The sequence below is a fragment of the Temnothorax americanus genome, unplaced genomic scaffold, assembly GCF_048541705.1.
Source record: "Temnothorax americanus isolate GAGA-0224 unplaced genomic scaffold, ASM4854170v1 Scaffold33, whole genome shotgun sequence".
NCBI lineage: Eukaryota > Metazoa > Arthropoda > Insecta > Hymenoptera > Formicidae > Temnothorax > Temnothorax americanus.
In genome coordinates this window covers 1,418,029-1,439,470 of record NW_027509475.1, presented here as the reverse complement: position 1 = coordinate 1,439,470, position 21,442 = coordinate 1,418,029, and the positions used below count along the sequence as shown (strand labels likewise).

Here is a 21,442-nt window from a genome sequence, read left to right as displayed (position 1 = left end):
TTTTTGAATTTACAATAGAAAATGTTGATTTTTCTATATTTTTCAAAGACTATTATATAATAATTTATAATAAAACAACGTAGCGAAAAAACCTGACAAAATTCTGAAAAATACTTTAAAGTGTTCAAAATATGTGCCTAAATTCGTTTCGATATTGATAACATTTTAGTAGAAAATCAATTTTTGTCATAAAAAGCATAAATTTTGACTATTTGTTTATTTATAGTAATTATGCAAATAAAAATTTACAATTGTCTACTTTTTTTACTTGTTTATGTACTAGGGACTCTACAAAAACAAGAAAACCGGCATTTAACATAAAAAATTCGTTAAAATAATTAAAAACTGAGGAAAAAAGTGGGACGCTGAGCGCAAAGGGTTAAGGCGGCTACGCGACGCGGATGAAAGGCATCAAAAATCATTAAATGCGATGGCGACATTCCTTGTCACGCAAATGTATAAGCCTTCTGAGTTATCGACGCTGGGTCTCGATACGTGACGATACGTCCTTACGCAATTATTCCTACCACGATACCGCGTGGCGAACTATATATAGTGACGTAAATAATGGTACCCTATTTACGCGCGATCATCGATTTTTACTGGATAAAGAAACGAGACAGAACCCCGCACGGACGCACGCACGTAACATGCGAGCGTCGCGTAAAACGCCGAGCAGTTTGACAAACAGAGCATGTCGAGCCACCCCCTTCTCCCCCGTTGTTTTCCCGGTTAATGATCCGAGAGAGCGATGTGAATTTTATTTTCGCAGCGAGAGAGCGCGCGCGGGATTGTTCGCGAAATCTATCTCCATCGGATTAACGGCGGACTCGGATCGACAGGCGTAACTATATAGATACCTGTTTCGGAAGGGAGCCGTGTATCGCGTATATTATGTCCGACTTGCCATCCGATAACTTTATCAATTTCGGTTAACGACACGGCGAATCGATCCATCTTAATGTCCCGCGGCCCGCGGGAGAGAGCACATCCGGCACATCTAGTCCCTCCCGCTCGAGAAGCGACCATTACGCCGGGGGCCATTATTCAAATGACATGGAACCTAATGCACGCGAGGAAAATGCAGCCGCCGGTGCAACATTTGAAATTGTCTCGTCCGATTCGATCGTTTCTTTCCGGTTGACGGGTTCGCTCTTCATCTCGGCTCGTTTGCGATAACGTCACGCTCGTCAAACGTTCGCGCGAACGTCGCGTAATTTGAAGGCGCGAAAGATTGCGCGTACTGGGGGAGGGGGGGGATATTAGAAAGCTCTTTTCCCTTTTTCAACGAGTCTCGTTTATTGGGAAAATTTTTTTTCTTTGCCCCTCTCCCCCTTCTCCCGCTTTTTATACCTCGTATAAATGTTCTCGTAAATGCTGCCACACGGTGTTTATAGTGCTATTAGCCTTGGCACATAAAGCTCTTTTCTTCAGGGACAAATTACGTTCCGGGAAAATGACTTTCGCGCGCGCACAGCCTTCATTATCTTATAAGTCTCCATTTTATCGTCAAGTCATTAATCCCCGTCTGTTGCATAGAAACATTTTTTCTTGCGTTTTTTTCTCTTGCAGAATGATAAGCACGGTGTTGACGATACTTATGAAGGAGGGTTTCGACGTCAAGGCCTTAAGGGCGTTTCGGGTTCTGCGTCCTCTCAGGCTGGTTTCCGGCGTTCCAAGTAAGATCTCCCATTAAAACATTAATACAATACACGTGATTGAATGATTTCATTCGTGTGAAATAAACAGAAAGAGAGAGATTGTATTAAAAATTAACAAAATTTGGACGCAATTTACGAATGAGATGTTAGTAAAATCGTATAAATCGTAATTCTTTCGCACAAATAAAATATATTTTATATAAGTATGGCTCAAGCGCGAACAAGTCTGCAATTTAACGTTTTGACTATGCGTAACGTATCACTGAGGATGATCTCAACGAAGATCGAAACGTCTGGTTTTTATGTATATTATTGACTAAGATACGCTTTATTTTAATTTTCGACTATGTTTACTTTATATAATATTAAAGATTTTTATTCAGATATATTATATTGCATTTAATCATGTCAAGTTAAGACCTACGTGCGTTTATTAATATATATTAGACTTCATGGCTCATTCAACAAGTTTTTAGTTTGATTTTTTGTGAGTTTCTTTACATATTAGCTAATTATTAGTTTTTAAATATGTTTTAATTATTTAAAGGATTAATAAAAACGACACAAAATTGATAAAAATAAATTAATTTGCATATAGGTCTTCAAGTGGTCCTAAACTCCATTTTGAGGGCGATGGTACCGCTTTTGCACATTGCTTTATTAGTTCTCTTCGTCATCATCATTTACGCCATCATCGGCCTCGAGCTGTTCTCCGGGAAGATGCACAAGACGTGCCGCCACAAAATAACCGGTAAGTGCGTGTCTCAGGATTTCTCCGATAAACATTTAATGGACGATGCAACGTTCTCGTGGCGGCAGTCGCGGATCGATGCTCTTAAATTTCTATTATATCCCGAATCCTTCCTGGGAAGCTTAGCACTTCAGAGGAACTCAATTTTTCTGTCTTTCTAACGTTATTTTGCAACTAATTTATTTGACGTATCATTAAAAATTAACTATGCATTTATTACATTCAACATGATTCTGCGTTAAATTCTTCATAAAATTCAAGCTAAAATTATCTTCTGAAATAAATGTTTATCTTCGAAAGATTTTATACATATGTATATACAATGATTGTGTGGAAAAATATATATTGTGTATATATCTTTATATGTACACTCAGTTCATGTAACTTTTCTAAGAAAAACTACGGTTTCCTTTTTTCATAAAAAAAAAAATAGAATGCGTATTTATAAAAAGCTACAACGAATTCTTAAGTAATCACAATACCCAATTAATCGAGACTTTTTTGTGATGCTGGCCTTATAAGAAAAATTCATCTGCATTTGTCCTTGATTAGCTCGAAATATCGTGGGACCCACTGAATTATTGCTATAGGAAATTCCCGCTATAGCAATAGTAGGCATTCCCGAGGGATTGTCTCGTGATGATTAGAACGAAAAAAAAAATCGGATACGTTGAAACCGGAGAGGAGGGAAATTTGGCGTGGACCCCGGGGGAAACTCCCGGCTTAGCCTCGAAACACACTTTCCGTCAGGACAGCTATTTTAGATGTGATTCAACTGTGAGACACAGACGCGAAACTAACGTCTAATTATTATTAGCGCGAGAGGCGCGCGCGCGCGCGTGCGACGAACAGCTGATTCACAGGAATGTGTAAAAGCCCGAGCGATACGAAAACTCTGAAAGAAAAAGAGAAGAATTTGCAATGCCCTCGCCAAACTTCTTTCTTACAAACTTAAAATTCTTTAGTTTCTATAGTTTATGTCTACACACGAAAACCTTCCAAGTTTAATTTTAATTAAACTAAAAAAATTATTCTACCTATGCAGAATTCACTTGTATTAATTATAGTTAATAGTTTAGTTATTTGTGTACGTTGTGTTTAATCATTTTTATGTAGACACACAAGAGATATATCGCAGAGAAGCGAACGTTAATTTTAAAAATCAATTATAATAATTACTTTAACTTATTAAAATTAATTTATATTAATTAATCGGTACTTTATCCGCGCTTTCGATATTTCTCTGTCCTATATTTATGTGCTATTAATAGGGAAACCAATTAGCTAGCAATTATGTCCATTATTTTAATTTGATAGAAGATACAGATACGATTTGCAGGGCTGACGGTGTCAGCTCGGCATAATTTAAAGTTTAACAAAGCAACGAGAGTTTAACAGAGCTCCTTTAATCGACCTAATGTACACATCGCGAGAAGCGCGAGAAAGACCGATAAATCGCCTTTAGTGCTAGTGGAGAAAGGTGCTAGTCTCAAGCCGCTTTGCATAAGGTGTACGTAGAAAAATGTGCATACATTTTTAAGCGTTATCATGATAAACGTTAAACTCATTTGCTCGACGAATCGAGCCAATTAAAAGTTTCAGCGCGGAGTGCCGACATTATTATCGCCCCGCGACCGCCGTTATCGCTGTCGAGAATTAAAAATTCGATTCCCCTTTATATCGCAGGCGAGTTAATGGACGGTCCGGTACCATGCGGCCCCGGAGGCTACCAGTGCTCCCGGGTCGGGCCCGACTACGAATGCAGCAAACGGTACTGGGAGGGCCCCAACAACGGCATCACGAATTTCGACAACTTCGGACTGGCCATGCTCACGGTCTTCCAATGCATCACCCTCGAGGGCTGGACGGAAGTGCTTTATAATGTAAAGTCGCCGCACGAGTAATCTTTCATATGATAATCGTCTCTAATCAAGTATTAAGAAGAAAAATGCAGATGCAGATTACGCTTTCCGATAGCATTCTGTACAGTGAGAAAAAAATGTTGTTAACTTGACTAAAATTTTCAACTATTATAATTTTTTAAATTAATATACTTATGTATTTAAATTAAATGCGATACATATATATATATATTAAATCTAACATAACGTAATTTGATTCAAATACTTAAATATTTTAATTAAAAAAATAATAATCAGTTGAAAAATTTAGCCAAGTTAACAACATTTTTTTCTTAGTGTATTAATTCGCATTAAATGCATTGGTGATTAGATAATTGTTTAAAAATCTGAAGAGGATTCTTGGATTCTAATTTAGAAGACCCAAGCTCAAAATTAAACTGTAGCGCCATACTTTTTTCATATACATTAAATAGCGACTTTATCCATACATCTTTTGCAAAACCTTCAGATATATATACTGCCAATTTTATAAATAATAAAAAAGAGAACAAGCTAAAATCTACGTGTTTTGTCTAGATCGAGGATGCGATGGGAAGTTCGTGGCAGTGGATATACTTCATTTCGATGGTCATCCTTGGGGCTTTCTTCGTGATGAATCTAATTCTCGGTGTGCTGTCCGGGTAAGTGTGGAGAAAAATTTTGTTTCACAGACAGCCATTGTCACGGAAGAAAATAAACAAAAATAAATCTGGAAATCCGAGAATTGCAGTTCTTACTTGATTAATTAAATCTCACGAAATATCGAGAATAATAGATTGAATATCGTGCACTTTATCTACGTTTAGATGCGACATTTACCGATACAACCCGGGATAACAAGCTTTCGAATTTCCGTGATCCCCGAGCGATTGTTTAAGGAACACGCTTTAAGTAATCCGCTGAAGCGGCTTGTGACATCTATCCTCGCGAAGTTCTTGCAATCCTTGATGAAGGGGGGGGGAAGGGAAAGGCAAGGGAAACGAGATAAAAATATCTCTTTCTTAGGTTGATACCTACATATATACACGCACACACTCCATTGCGTATCGGTAAAAGGATGCGCGGCTAATCGAGGCGTGAAAACGGTATCGATGACAAGCGCGATTTAACTTCCTTTCCTTTTTACGTTTTATCCGCTCCTTAACGCCACGCGCGTAAACACTCTTATTATCGGCGCCGAGCATCGCAAAATGCACGTTTGAAATACATTTCGAAGACTGTTCGAAATCAAAATGCTGTGACAAAACGTTAGAGAAGTAGATGTTTTAATAAAAAGAAAAAATCAGATAAAAACAGCGCTGATTAATCACGCAATTAAAATTCAGCTTAACAGAATACGAAATTTTCTATATTAAAATTCACGTCGGAACGAGATATCGAACCTTTGATCGAAATACATCTTTTATCAAGAAGCGTTATTCCTAGGATAATTAGATCCTTAGTGTCACGGATCGATTCCGTTCTACTTGCCGCATAAAAGAAGAGAGAGGACTATGAATGTCGAAGGAGGCGCGTTTCGCTGGATGTTTCCCGACACGGAATAGACGCTATTTACACCGTCCCCATTCGAGCGAGATCGAAGAAGAGCGCGCGGGCAAATAAAGATTCCCTTTTCACGCGCGTCTCTCGATTTCCGTTTCATTGCCTTTGAATGTTCCAATTACGCGTCTCGCGCGCGCCGGTACCTCTAATCACAATGCGACACGACGACCGTATATACGTACATGTGCACTTGTCCCGCTTTCGTGCAGTGAATTTTCCAAGGAGAGAGAGAAGGCGAAGGCGCGTGGCGACTTTCACAAGCTCAGGGAAAAGCAGCAGATCGAGGACGATCTCAGGGGTTACCTCGACTGGATAACGCAGGCCGAGGACATCGAGCCGGAGACCGACGAGCCGAAGCAAGATGGAAAAAGTACGTATACGCGACAAAGAGAGAGGAAATTTTCCAAAATAAAATAAGCGTGTTCATTAAAAATAATTTGGTACAATTTGATGTGACGTTCTACTATTACAAGTAAGAGAAAATAGAATAAAATTAATTATATATACATAACAATTTTGAATAAACAGGAGAATTTTATCTAATTGCGACATGTTTTGTACGTCATACATTTATGCAAATACGCGTAGTGCGTAAATTAAATTCGAGAAGTTACTCACACCAAATCCAATTTCACGCGATGAAAACAACTTTTCCCTCCCCGCAGTTGAAGGCTGCTAATTAATTGACCGAGTTTGAACGTTTAATATTACATATAGCCAAGCAGCAGAACGAAATAGAGAGCACGGATCAATTGGAGGGTGACGAGGAAGGGATCCAGCAAGAGTCCGTTTGGAAGAAGAAGAAACGGGATTTAGAAAGGTAATTCGCGACATTGAAAATCGCCTGTCAAAATCTTCGATCGTTAAAGTCATTTAATGGCCATTTTAATAAATAAACAATTTCTCGCGATGACCATCGACGCAGACAATTCGACCGATCTCAATGATAGACCTCGGAAAGTTCTTTCTCCGAAATACGCGCTTTTATCGAGGAAACGTATTCGAGGAAAGTAGAGATCAAAGCGTCATTTATCTGACGAGCTCTCAAAGATCCCCTAAGCGTTTGTGTACACGAACGAGCGTGAAGCTTGAACTCTATACACGGCGCATTGTAACGCGAATATTCCCGCAGAGTGAACAGGCGGATGCGAAGAGCCTGTAGGAAGGCTGTGAAGTCCCAGGTCTTCTATTGGCTCATCATAGTTCTGGTCTTCTTGAACACCGGTGTTCTCGCCACGGAGCACTACGGTCAGCCGGACTGGATGGAGCACTTTCAAGGTAAATACCGGCCACGTCGCTACTACCGCGGAAATAATTTCGACTTGTTGTTTGCTTTAATTATATAAACCGACTCCGGCGCCTTCAGTAATAACGTTTCGTGTAACGCGAGTTTCCTTTCTTTTTTGCCATCAGAAATCACGAACATGTTTTTCATCGTGCTGTTCTCCATGGAGATGATGTTAAAAATGTACAGTTTAGGTTTTCAGGTGAGTGACTCTGCCGCAGCATTTCCCGATTCTTCTCGAACATTGATATTACATTATTTAATTAGTGTTTATTGCTTATAATTGTTGGATGCATCCTTATTTGAACTCCTTGAGTGCCACGCACCATTTTTCTCGCGTGGTCCTAAAATGCCAAAAACAAAAGATTCTCGAAAATTAATAAAAATTTATGTAGAAGGGTTTTGATGGTGCTGATGAATTTAGAGTCAAATTAAAAAAAAATGTCATAAAACTGTTTAAACATATTTTTTCAAATATAACTTTAAAATCACGTTTGGCACGCCTAAAAACTTCGAAATGTATCTTATTTCAGTCATTAATTCATTGTAAAATTTAATATAACAAAATATCTGAAAAATTTTCATTTTTCTAATAGCCATATCTTTTTTATGAAGCAACATTTTGCAAATTGGATCAAAAATTGCGTTCAGTACACCCAAAAATCGCTAGTTACACCTTGCTTCAGTGATAATCACTAGCGACTCTAATATAACAAAATGCATTCTCGCGGCACGTCGTCGGCAGTCAAGGGGTTAATAAGATGCGACAAAAAGATCGCGTATATTAGTATTTTCTTAAAACACGTAGATAAGGCGCCTATTAACTCTCAGGTATTGTAATTTATTCCGCAGGGTTATTTCGTCTCGTTGTTCAATCGTTTCGATTGCTTCGTCGTAATCGGCTCGATCACCGAAATGATACTTACGAATACACGTGTAATGCCGCCTCTCGGCGTTTCCGTACTTCGTTGCGTCCGGTTGCTCAGGGTATTCAAAGTAACGAAGTGAGTACCGATCAGCCAGATCTCTTTATAATCGTAATTTAGGTTCAATTTCTGCAAGAACTGTGCCATCGATATTTATCGTATAATGCGATACGTCAGTACAGTTTAAAGAAGATAAATTTTTTGCGCGCGAGATAAACGTGACGTGCGCGATAAGAGATGTGAGTTGTCCTTCTCTTTGCAGATATTGGAGATCACTGTCGAATTTAGTGGCCTCTTTACTAAACTCGATACAATCGATCGCCTCGCTATTGCTTCTGCTTTTCCTCTTCATCGTGATCTTCGCGCTTCTGGGCATGCAGGTAGATTACTCAGCGTAAAGTATTCGTATAAACCAACATAACGAATGTAGTCGAATTTAATTTATTCTTTATTCTTCGAAATCTCTCTCTCTCTCTCTCTCTCTCTCTCTCTCTCTCTCTTTTAAATAGGTCTTCGGTGGAAAGTTCAATTTCAGTCACGACGAGGAAAAGAAGCGTCAAAATTTTGACAGCTTTTGGCAGAGCCTGCTCACCGTATTTCAGGTATCTGATGATCACTCCACGATGGAGAAAACTCGAAACGCAATTCTGTAAAATTGCATTGCTGATTTATTACGAAGTTTTGACTTCGAGATTGATTTGATTCCTTACTTTTCGCGCGTTCTCTATTTTTCTTCTCCGTTCCAAAAATAATATGCGATACGCTCGGGGCTTCTTGCATCTCCAGATATTAACCGGCGAGGACTGGAACGCTGTGATGTACGTCGGGATTCAGGCTTACGGCGGCGTCAGCAGTTTTGGCATGCTCGCCTGTATTTATTTCATTATCCTCTTCATATGCGGTAACTGTATCCTTTAGCGAAACAGACGACGTCTCGGCGATAAAAACAATTGTCTCTTTCCGTTCTCGCGCGCGGCGCTAATATCGATTCGGTCTGATTTAATAAATTTTAATCGATCCTTGACGAAGATAGCAACGCAGATATTCTCTTGAACGTGTTCTTGGCTATCGCCGTCGACAATCTCGCCGATGCCGAGTCCCTGACTGCCATCGAAAAGGAGGCCGAGGAGGAGGTGAGTTTGATTGTACATGCGATAATAAACATGGATACATAATGCATCATACTAGATTGCCGATGACTTTGAGCGTCAGATATAACGTGAATTTAATATATACGCAATGTTTCGTTAAATTCACTTTATTCGCGCTGAAATACTGTATTAAGAAAACCACTTTCTCTCTGTTTTATTAATTAAACCATTTTTCATTGATAAAAACCGTATTTTTTAAAGACCTACTACATTATAATAGTTCTTGCTATTGCTTGTATAATAATGTACACAACATATAGAGTTAGAATGATCTTTATACAGCACCTGGTTTGCTATTCAATGACACACTTTTCGATCCTTCCATTAAATTAATGAAAAAACACAATTATATGCTGTCTCTCGATATAAGAAAGACCTTGACACGACAAAACGTGGAAGCAATAAATCGTGTGTATACACGTCATCGCCTTTCCGCGAGAACCGTAGAATCACGTAACTCTCTCTCTCTTGAACGAGCCGTTCCTTTCGGATTTTCATAAACGATCAGGCTAATTCGGCCGGAGAGAAGCGCGTCTTTAGTCTTTATCTTTACGTCGCGTATAGCATTTGCGAGAGGTGGATATCACGATGCGCATTACGGACAATGCGAGCGCGCTCGAACGAATCTGAAGGCCGACGACGACAAGACGTCGCCTATTCCGAGTAAATTAACGTCGCGTTTAACGCCCGACGTGCGTGTAAAGAGCGATAAAAATGGCTATTGTAATTCTCTTTCTTGGTCCGGCCAAAATATTATCACGCGAAATTAATCTCAATAATATTAATTCGACTAAGAGACATGTAATAATTTTATAATAAGAGACGCTTAATAACGTCAAACGCAGTATCCTTCAAAGTCAAACACAGTATCCTGGAATCCTATTATTTATTTTTAACGATAAATAACTTCGTCAACGTCAAGCTCTAATTTTATCTCAAGCTGAAATTGATCTAAATTGACGCGGGACTCAGTCAAATTAATACGAGCGTTATACGGAGACCCGGAGAATTGTCTGTGTGTGTAACGTCGGACTTTCTTCGTCGAATGTGCAGCCGTTGCAATTCACCAAGTTACGCGACGCGAGCAACACAATTTTACCTCGTAAGGTAGTTTAAAACCGCATCGGCGAAGTTCGAAAGCTGATTAATCACGCTTGTGGATAACGACCAAACAACATTGGGGAAAAACTGTTGATTGCGCGGCGAAAATATGATCGCGTGAACTTTCTTTCAGGCTTGCGTTTCTTAACGTATATGATGCACATCTCGTTGCATTCGTGAATTCACAATGCGTTATCCAATACGCAATTTCATATGAATTTAGTAGTTTTCTAATTCTCACGTGTCAAGTATTCTGTTGTAATTGTCACTTACTTAACGTCTCGTTCTCTTTTTAATAATAAAAATGGAACGAGACGTATGAAATTGATGTTTAAATTAAGTATTGTATTATTGTTTATGCCAACGGCGCTTTTATAAGTAGTAAAAGAAGTTTTTATAGCTTCGTTGCTGCGCGAGCTGCACTTTTGAGTCACACAATCAGATCGTGGTAATAAAAAAAAGGGTTTATTGCTCTCTCTCTCTCTCTCTCTCTCTCTCTCTCTCTCTCTCTCTCTCTCTCTCTCTCTCGCATCGAACTTTTTACTGCCAATATTCATATCGCGTTTGTCTTTCAACTTTACAACGCGTAGAAAGTGACACTGACGAATCCGCGTGTCCTCGTAAACAATGGCCAAGTTTTGCCTAGGACAGGAAAATTAACGAGATATAATTGACTCGGAGGAATTTGGCGCTACAATAACGGCAAATCAAATATTTATATATGTACTGATGTACTTTATGTTAATATTTGTGAACGCGTGCATTATCGACTCATATAGGACGAGCTTTGCACAGTAATAATGTTAATCATCGGGGAAACATGTGTGTATTGGCTATAGAATTTAATTAATTTGAAAAACAAATATATTACTTCAAATTATTTAACCTGAACGCATTTCGACATGATTCTTCGATAGATCCTTTAATTAATTCCGCAGATTATTTTTTTAGTAATTGTAATAAATTCTACACTGTGTTTGGAATGCGGAGACCATTGAAATCATAATTAAATTTTATTGGTTAAATCAAACTATTTTTACTTTCAAGTAATGCCGTATTCATTCTGTTTCAATAAATATTATTGAATACGAATGAATATAAATATTATTCTATCCCCAGAGATTTTCTTCTTGGCATTTCCCGTTGCATTTCATTGAGGTATTTTCTGTGTACGAGAGCATTTCTCGTTGCTACCGATTACGCAACCGACTGTTGTTTTTGACCGAATCACTTGGCAGATAACTACCCTTCTCCACAGGCGGAGAAAAATAAATCTCGCAGCGGCTCACTGGCAAGGGACGAAGTCAGCGGCGAAGCTGGCGATGACGGTGGCGAAGGGGGAGAGGACGAGGAGGCCGCCGGTACAGATCTCGAACACGATCCTAACGAGACAATGGAGGACTACGAAGCCGCACTCGATACCGAAACGTAAGCCCTCTCTCATAGCGCGGTTGGAATTTGTAATATAACGATGTGCGTTACTACATTTAATGAGATTAAAGAGAGCATTGTTATGCACCCCTCTCCTTATGCAACGTTATTTTGAGCCTGTAAAGCTCGAGGGGATTCGCGAGAATCGATAATCATGGCTCAAGAATTATAAGGACACGCAGCGGAGCTAAGGGCACTCGTGATACACTTTTGCACAATGTGCACTTCTATCAATTTTATTTTTTATCCTCAGACCGATATCATTAAGCGTCATCTACAATACACGGAGTAAGCGTGGAGTAAGGAGTAAGAGTAGGCAGGAGTAAGCATTACAGCCTGATTGGTCGAGCGTAAGTGTAAAAGTAAGAGTATTATAGGAGTAAGAAATAAAATTAATTTATTTCGCTTATGCCTTTACGTGTGTGTCAGCTCGCTTAAACCGAAAATAGTCCTCCTACGCCTACTCTTACTCCTTACTCCACGCTTACTCCGTGTATTGTAGACGACGCTTTAGAAAGCTTAGCGCCTTCAATTGTTACTTAACGACAAATCTTTATCAAGTACTAAATTCTCTTAAAGATAATTGAACTTTATCTTCTTCCTCCTGCAATATATATTGAGAAAAATGTATTGGCTTTTATTTAAACAAATACTTGTCTACGTTCTATAGATTTATAAAGAATTTATACCGGCGAGCCGAGTCTACAAAAAGATGTCTATTTTAAAAAAGCAAATTCAGAACGAAATAATCTATAATATATCGAGTAATTTATCGCTAATTATGCAGGTCAGAGAAAAGCGACGATATGAATACGCATAAGGTGCGACTTAACGTCGAGTCCGACGAGGAAATGGAGGAAGAAGAGGAGGAGGAAGAAGGTGAGCCAGAAATGCAAGGTACGTTATAGTTAATCTGATTTTCAGGAATTAATAACTGAAAGAAAATTCGTTCCCGACTCATCCAATTGTTTCGAGATCCCAAATATTCTCATTGCAAGAGTCGTCAGGCGAGCCAAAATAACATTCGGTAGAATAAAAACAAAAAAAGAGAGACTAATTTTTCTTGCAGATGACGGACAGGAAGTGTCGGCTAGACCGCGAAGAATGTCCGAGTACAACATGGCCACCAAGAAGGAACCGATCCCGGCCGGTTCGGCATTCTTTATTTTTTCGAGCACTAATAGGTACAGAAAAACTTTATTTCAGCTTCGCCGAGATAAAAGATATATAAAATAGTTCGACGAAACTTTCCCTGATCTTTTCATTTCTCGGACATCTCTTTAGCAGAGGCCGCTTTAAATCATATTCCTTTTCGATCGTGTTTCCGCAGGTTTCGCGTGTTCTGCCATTGGTTCTGCAATCACAGTTACTTCAGCAACGTGATACTACTGTGCATTATGATTTCCTCCGCCATGTTGGCCGCCGAAGACCCACTGAGACAGAAGTCGGACAGAAATGACGTAGGCATCGCGCCGAAAGACGAATCGATTTTTCATGCCAAAATGCCGTTAAAATATCCGTCTCATCGGAATTTTAACGCGAAACTATCGAGATTTCCGTTCAATGTCTATTTCTATCTCAATGCAGGTTAATTGTAAATCTCGATTTAACTTACTTTCCATCTTTTTTTAGTTTAAGAGTTAGAAAAAGATAAAAAGTATAAGTTAAAAACCGAGATTAAAATTAATCTAATTTGGTAGAAATGGACAATACTAACGAAATAACTGGCTGGTTACGCTTTGTTGCAGATACTGAACTACTTTGACTATTTTTTCACTACCGTTTTCACGATCGAAATCTGCCTCAAAATGGTCTCGTACGGCTTCATCATCCACGAGGGCGCGTTCTGCCGATCGGCTTTCAATCTGCTCGATCTTCTCGTCGTTTGCGCCTCTCTCATTTCCATGACACCCATGAAGTATAATCTTGTTCTTTATATTATTATTGTTTACATTAATAAAAAATCACGTACAATTGTAATCGTGCAATTTTTCGTTGTGCAAAAAGGGCAATTCATTTTTAAAAAAGTTCGATTGCCCGAAAGATTAGAGGCATTTTTTTTCTCGTTATATCTGTCGTGCTTTGCACTGATGCCGTTATTTATTTATTGTATACTTGCAGCACTGGCGCATTCTCTTTCATCAAAGTGCTCCGAGTGCTCCGTGTACTGAGGCCGCTGCGTGCCATCAATCGCGCCAAGGGATTAAAGGTATCTCTTTCATTTGTCTCACCTGTTTTTCTAAGTCCGCTAAAACCGGCCCAATTCACAGCATACGCCCCGCCGTAGTATACGTAATAATAACGCCAGACCGTATAATATGTACACACAGCCAGCTAGATTACAGAGTCGCTCTCGTTAGTCCGACGTTGGTCGCCAAGCGTGTGCGAAATTGCAATTACTCGTGTACAAATGGTGGAAGAGCGCCGAGGTAACTTCGGAAAAGTCACGTTAACGGCGAAATGAGAAATTACATTTCATCCCTGTATACAATATCGAGAATTTTTCTTGCGCGCGAATATCGTCACCACGCGAAAATTTATTTACCGAGATCGACAAAATATTTATTTATCGTCAATACGAAATTAACGCAACGACACATCCACACATTTTCTCCATATATTGCGAAGAGATATTGAAAGACGTATACTTCTAGTTTGAATTGAGAAATTCGTCTCGAGTATCTTTGTTTAGAATTTTAATGAAGTCCAGATTCTCTGCTGGTTCTCCACGAGAAGAAAGCTACACGAATTTGACGGAATGCGACTAGAATGCGTGTTAAAGATATATCGTTACGAAACGAAACGAGCGTTATAACTTTTATTTTGGCGCGGCGCGCACAATTTCCATTTCACTGTCACGAAGGGCGAATATATATTGTGATTAATATTGTGAACCCAGCACGTAGTACAGTGCGTCATCGTAGCGGTAAAGACTATCGGAAACATAGTCCTCGTCACCAGCCTCCTGCAGTTCGTGTTCGCCGTCATTGGCGTACAGCTCTTTAAGGTAGGATTATCGGGCCCCGATACCGACACGGCCCCGAGAAAATCTATCCTCCGAACCTCTTATAATATACACTAGAGTGGCATATAATATATTACCAGTCGATATACCCCCACAACACCTTAAGAAAAAAAAAACCCTCTTAAAATCTCAACCTCAAATCCACCCCTCTCTTTTTCTCTCTCTTTCTCTTTCTCTCTCTCTCTTTCTCACTCTCTCTCTTTTTCAAGTATCCGTTTTCAGCATTTGTTCATTCGTTTATCCACACATTTCTTAATATGCCAGAAATTTAATTCACCATCACCAAGTTCATTACTACTGTTACGACTACTTTATTAAGCCTTTGCCCGACATCTCGGCAGCTTCTTCGACGATTATTTCTTTCGCCTAAATTGTTGCAAAAAAGCACGCAGTCGAATCTAAAGATCGCGATTGATTTAGAAGTGATTAAATCCGATGGAGAAACGCGACTAGAAAGGATTTTCCTGTTTTTTTTTTCGAGAAAATATATATCGTCAATCGAGACTGACGATATACGTACTCCAGCTTTTGCTTCGTAATTAGATCAAATCTTTTCGTCGTCGATAATAATTATGTGTTTTCCATGTCAAGTCCCTGCACCGCTCTCCTTGGATTTTTGCCGATTTTTCTCACAGATTTTCAAACACACGCACGCGCGAGACTTTTATCACCGTTTTTTGTGCACTCGATACACACGTGTGAATACATATACTTTGAGTAAGTTTTATCAATAACCGTCGCGCGCGCAGAAAGCTTTTTCGTAGAAAATCTACTTCGTTCGTTATCGATATATGGATCGCTGGTTCGCGTGAACGAGGAAGAAGTGATGTTGCGGAATTAACGAGCGCATCGTCCAATTAGGTGAAACGTCTATGTCTGAATCTCCGACATCGACAAACGGCGTCGATGCGCGCGGCACGTGGAAAATAATAATCGTCGAGGGGCGCGAGCACGAGGCGAATGTTGTTTTTTCTGACAGATGCACCTCTGGGTATATCCTTCTCCCCTGTGAAACAAGCTGTCTTTTGCGTCTAACTTATACTCATAATTGGGTTTCTTGTCTCGACACTCTCTCCCCGAAACCTCTCACTGGGACCACGTTTGTGTTCTTGGTTCCCACTGTATATAAGATCTTTTATGTCAAAGCGCCCCATCTGGCGAAGGCCAGCATGATATCGTTTGCCTTTATTATCCGATGACAAATCGATTTTACATCGACGTAGCTTACGCCGAACTTGAATTCTTCATTTTACCATTATATTATGTTACTTCTTTAGATATAAGTTGTTTATTTATAAAGATTCAAATCGACGTCCATTTGAAACTGTGCCTTGGAAAATGTTTTAAGTGTGTGACGTAGGAAAGAGAAAATCAATGTTTATCGATGAAAAGTGTATATCGCGCGTGCAATGAAATTTCTCTTCGTAGATTATCATAATTTTGAATAATCAGTTTCATTTAATTTTATTTTGCTATATTTTGCTAAGTATACGTAGCTCGAGACCGGGTTAAGTACGGTTTAGAAAAGCGCGCGAGTGAATTTTATTTATTGTTAGAATATATCCGACAGGCTATCCATCGAGTCAACCAGATTATTTACATTCTAATACCGCGTTTATGTTTAAATAATAGAAATAACGCATCTCTCTCACTCCTTCTCGCTTTCTTTCTCTCGGGTTTGGTGTGAAAACAGTTCTCTCAGCGGCATTCTCCACGTACCGATGTTTAACTATGTAAAATATCATCCATCGTTTCCTTCACTATATAGCATGGTTTTCTCTTCACGATGACAATCTTAAATCGCGATAAAATTATGTCGTATATGCATGTTGTTTTAAACATTGAACAATATTTTCAGAGACTGCCAGTAGATTAAAATTGAATCATTAATAGTATTTGTCGATAGCTTTAGCGAGGAAAAACCGCTGTTATTTTATGAAAAATAAAAAGGGGAAAAAAAAACAAATACCGTTTTCGTCAAACTGTTGTCCACAAAAATGAAAGCAATTCGAGAAATATTGCACTTCGCAGCGATTTTTTAAACATACGCAAATGTACACGATTTTATTTAGAGCCATAAAAAAGAGATAGTAATTTTGTATCATACGTTTCTTTGTCGCTTCGACATCGATACATTTGATTCGATATATTTCCACTGCATTCAGAACCGAATAACGTTCAATCTAGGCACGTACCTCGTTTGAAGTATTTCGACGACCGAAAATTATCGCACGTTTTAAGAAGTCAGTTACATGCGTAATAAAAATAATTGTAGCAACAATAAATAGTTCATATATAGTGTGTAATTGAGAAAAGAGAAAAAAACCTAGTATGTATGAAGAATAATACTAGGTCAAGTAAATTAAAATTCTTGAATAAAATTGATAATGATTTTTTTTTAATAGAAAAGTTGGTAGCTGTAATATTTTTCCAATAACTCCAAATATCCAATAATTATCAAAAATATATATTAATATTTTCCCAATAACTATCAACTGATTAGTTACATATATTTTGACGGTTTTGCAATGATTATGTTATCACTGAAAGATCGCGGTGTTATTCCATTGGTTTCAATTACTTCATTTGACCTGTTATTATAGTAAATCGTGCCACGCCGATGTAATTTAATATATGCATATATATAGCGGACGAGTGACCGGGGGGAGATGAGACGGTGGCTCAAAAGCAGATCGGGGATGATAGTCGAGTTGTAAATAAAAGAGAAATGAGAAAGGGGAAAAGCGGCTTTACGCAAGACCTAACATGCCTCTGCTCTTTCGGCATTGGTTTTCGTTTCTTCGTTTTTTTACCCCCCCTCAACTGGACATACCTACGATATACCTGTTTTATATATTATATATATCTCTCTTTCTCTCTTTCTCTCTCTTTCTTCTTTTTGCCATCACGAGACTTTTTGCTGCTCGAGACTTGATAGACTAAATCGCTGTTCAGACGACACGAAACAGCCACGCAACACACATACGCACACAGATCACGCGCATTCTCTCATATCAGACGCGTATATTTATAGTGAATAAAAAATATTCGAACTCTTTTCTTCTGGAAATTCTTTTGTGAAGTTGCTGAGACCATTTCTCGTTTCGGCTTAATTTATCATCTTTCTTCAACTTTGAAGAAGAACAAAGTGGCACGCTCCGGTGATCACGCTTCGTGCAGTTTTTTTCTTTCGAAAGCTGAAGAAAGTCATCAAAGATGTCGATTCGACGACGCGGATGAGACGAATTCAAAACCGAAGTGGCGAATGTCTTAAATAACATTCTACAAAAAAACTTGCAGTTCTTTAAGAAATGAGAACGGCGCTGGAATATAATTAGTATTTACAGCGCCAGCTCGGAAATTTCTTGATCCGTATCTCGCTAGATTTACTTTATAAGATATTATTGATCTTATATAAATAAGAGATAATGTTAATTTAATTGCTCGTGATATATTGAGAAAACGAATATTTTTTATGCATTGAGAGGCAGATCGGCACTCGGAAAATTGCGCTAAAATTACCAAATTAAGTAAAAAGTTTAAATATGTCATCTTAATATATCTCAAATATTTTTATTTTTCTCTGAAACGTACGCTTCGTATATATAGAACAATATAAATTATTAAAATCTTCATATAACGTAAACGAAGGAAATCTGTCTATAAAAATATATAGCTACTTTTCTGATTATCCAAGGCAATCCTTCAACGTTGCGCCGACCTTCCCAAATACACATATACAATATAACTCCCAGGAATAAGCACACACATACACACATCTGCGCGAGATACAAGCAGGCCAATCCAAGAGTATACTAATTCCTTTAATTTTCATATTTTTACACGCACACACCTACCCACCCATCAAAAAAGAAATAAAAAAAAAGACTCATGCAGACTTCCGTGATTTTAAGACTGGTAGTAGAGGATGTTTTTAAGAATTGCATGCTTGTGCCGGCTAAGCATTGCAGTGGTGTGCCGCTATATTAACACGAGAGAGAAAGGTGGAGGAGAAGAGGAAAAAGGGCATTGTATTTCTCCATGAGCTCCACTCGCCGCGGGACTTCGCCGTCGGACAAATCGAAAGGGGAAAAGATCACGAAAAAGCGGTCCCTATGTACACGCGCGCACAGACCCATAATTGCTGCAAAAGGAAGCACCACGGCAATTTCCTTCTCCGTCCGTTATTTTCAATAGGCTTTGGAGATCGTCGATCCCGATTGTCCGATTTTATCTCGTGACTTTAGTTTCGTTTTCCGACCAAACCATAAAATGCTACGAGTGTTGTCGTAAAATATTTCACTATTAGAACGATAAATAAAAAAAAAACAGAGAAATACGGAATGATGTCACACAGACAATCGACTATTGTATGATTATGAACATTTTCAAATTCGGGATGATTGCTGAAATTAAATTTTTAGAAATTAAAAGCGAAGTTCAAACTTCTAGAATTGATATTAAATGGAACGTTTGATCGTCGTGCATGATTGACGGGGCAATCGAAATCGATTATATAAATGGGATAAAATCCCGTTCGGATAAAATCGGATAACCTTGCTTATTAGGCGAGCTCGATGGAAGCGGCTAGGCGAATCAATGTCGGTCAGGCTAAATCAGGCGTTGCACACACACAAATCGAATTTAATTGCATTTAATTTTATATACCGCGGAACTCTCCTATACGACCATCGTTTCTGCAATCGCGCGCTTGATCCTTTATCGAACTTGCTCGCGCGCTTCTTCTTGCGAAGTTCTACAAGTACCATTAATTTTCCAACGCCAAAGTATCTGCGGAGCTTAAACACTCGCGAACAAGAGAGAATATAAATACTTCGTAAGAAATATTAAGGTTCTCCGCTCGATAAAAGATACCGATCATTCGCCGTTAAACGCGATCGAACAGGGTAAATATGCAGAAAGATAATGTTCCGCGAAGCTGAATCGAGGCTGTCGGAATGTGGAATTCGACGCTTATTAGACACGATAAAGGAAGATATTAGAGTAACGTAGAAGGTAGATTAGTTGACATTCTAGGCCATCTTTATATATTAGCTTGTTCTGATTATTAATCTTATAAGCAGAGACAAGTCGTTCAGCCCGACATTATATCTATCTATCTACTTACCTATCTATACATATATACATATATATATATTATGTCTATCTCTCTATCTGTCTATCTATATCTCTATATACATATATATATTTCTCTCTCTCTCTCTCTCTCTCTCTCTCTCTCTCTCTCTCTCTCTCTCTCTCTCTCTCTCTCTCTACATATATATATCGCTCGTAGTTTCATGTGTATCGATCGCCCTACCATCACATGCTCCTTCACACGCACACACACACACGTACATATTACAAGTATGCGACGCAGTATTGGGTGTCACAGAAGTAGCTAAGCGTAAGCTAGCCCCGCGAGTTAATTCGCAAATGCCTGATAGTTCTCGTTCGACGGGGTGCGAGACGGGGTGAAAATACACCTCAAACGCGGACTGCTACTACAACGTATAGCTTGCAGCAGTTGTGCAGGCGTGAGAAAAGGCAACAAATAATATTGTTGCGGCACTTGATGCCCGGCGCGACGCGCCGCCGCGCCGGCCGGAGTCTGAGGTGAAATTTTTATGATAGAGCTTCTCGCAGAGAGTCGCGGAGCTTTTTCGGCCAATTTCGCGATCTTCGAGAAACCGAATTTCGGATGAGCTCATTCCCGAAAATTGTGTTTACGGCAAGACGAGATTTTTTTTTCGTATTGCAGGATATACTTTTATGTGACGGACGAAAAAAATTTAGATATATATAGATATTTATATATATATAGCGTTATTAATCAGTAAAACATGAATAATAAACATGACATCCGAGTTATTGGATTTATTTCTTCGTAAAATTTCGTTTTTCAATTTTAACTTTCAATCTTCGAGATCTGCGATATATATATTCGAAGTGATAACGTTTTACTAGCGGCAAATGCGAATTTTATCGAGAAACGAGCGTTATCCCACACGGGGGATCCACGAATGTAACCGAGCACGCTCGTGATCTCACACGTGTAAAATCAACTTTCGAGGAAAACGTACGCCGAGGTTTTTCCCCGCCCAAAAGTCCCATAGGTGCATTGCCGAGAAAAAACATCGAGCACTGATGGATGGATGGCGAGGGCTTAGTTCACGCGATGAGAGTAAAAGGGATAAAACTAAAAAAAAAAAAAAAAAAGAATAAAAGATAAAAGAGAGAGAAACCGGAGATCTGTGAGAGGAAAGAGAGCTCCGAGGAATCGAGAGGAAATCAGAGGAGAAGCTGCGCAACTTTCAAAGGGATCGATCAAGTCGTGTAAGAAATCGCCGCGCGTAAGAAATTCGTAGAATAAAAACAGATATATATGTATATATATACACCACATACAGAAAGAGAGGATAAATCGAGCTAGCGAGGGCTATATAAAATGCTACGTACGACTGAGAACGCGAACGAGACGATATTTAAGCGAGTACGATATAAAGGAAAAAAAAATTCAAAAATCGTGGCGAGAACTTCCACTATCCGAACGGCCCCACAGATCCCCGCCCCTGCCCCCGCCCCCGCCCCTCAGCCCCTTGGAGTGATGATTACCCAGGCCACCCTAAATTAATGCTACTCTATTTTTTTTGTTTCTCTCTCACTCT

The 21,442-nt window shown here is 39.0% G+C and overlaps 1 protein-coding gene across 6 annotated transcripts in view; it reads left to right on the top strand.

Moving 5' to 3' along the window:
* Ca-alpha1d (Ca[2+]-channel protein alpha[[1]] subunit D) overlaps positions 1-21,442 on the top strand; it is a 68,874-nt gene that overhangs the window by 26,777 nt on the left and 20,655 nt on the right. For 4 of the 6 annotated variants that reach the window (XM_077413682.1, XM_077413679.1, XM_077413684.1 and 1 more), the window contains exons 5-24: positions 1,573-1,679; positions 2,260-2,412; positions 4,099-4,295; positions 4,851-4,954; positions 6,065-6,225; positions 6,573-6,675; positions 6,988-7,133; positions 7,269-7,342; positions 7,993-8,144; positions 8,329-8,446; positions 8,576-8,668; positions 8,853-8,973; positions 9,108-9,199; positions 11,577-11,746; positions 12,537-12,646; positions 12,819-12,933; positions 13,080-13,209; positions 13,498-13,667; positions 13,871-13,958; positions 14,649-14,756. In XM_077413682.1, the coding sequence (XP_077269808.1) occupies positions 1,573-1,679; positions 2,260-2,412; positions 4,099-4,295; positions 4,851-4,954; positions 6,065-6,225; positions 6,573-6,675; positions 6,988-7,133; positions 7,269-7,342; positions 7,993-8,144; positions 8,329-8,446; positions 8,576-8,668; positions 8,853-8,973; positions 9,108-9,199; positions 11,577-11,746; positions 12,537-12,646; positions 12,819-12,933; positions 13,080-13,209; positions 13,498-13,667; positions 13,871-13,958; positions 14,649-14,756 (2,512 nt within the window). The remainder of the gene's footprint in view (positions 1-1,572; positions 1,680-2,259; positions 2,413-4,098; positions 4,296-4,850; positions 4,955-6,064; positions 6,226-6,572; positions 6,676-6,987; positions 7,134-7,268; positions 7,343-7,992; positions 8,145-8,328; positions 8,447-8,575; positions 8,669-8,852; positions 8,974-9,107; positions 9,200-11,576; positions 11,747-12,536; positions 12,647-12,818; positions 12,934-13,079; positions 13,210-13,497; positions 13,668-13,870; positions 13,959-14,648; positions 14,757-21,442) is intronic. The other 2 variants (XM_077413680.1, XM_077413683.1) reach the window with 1 other exon arrangement.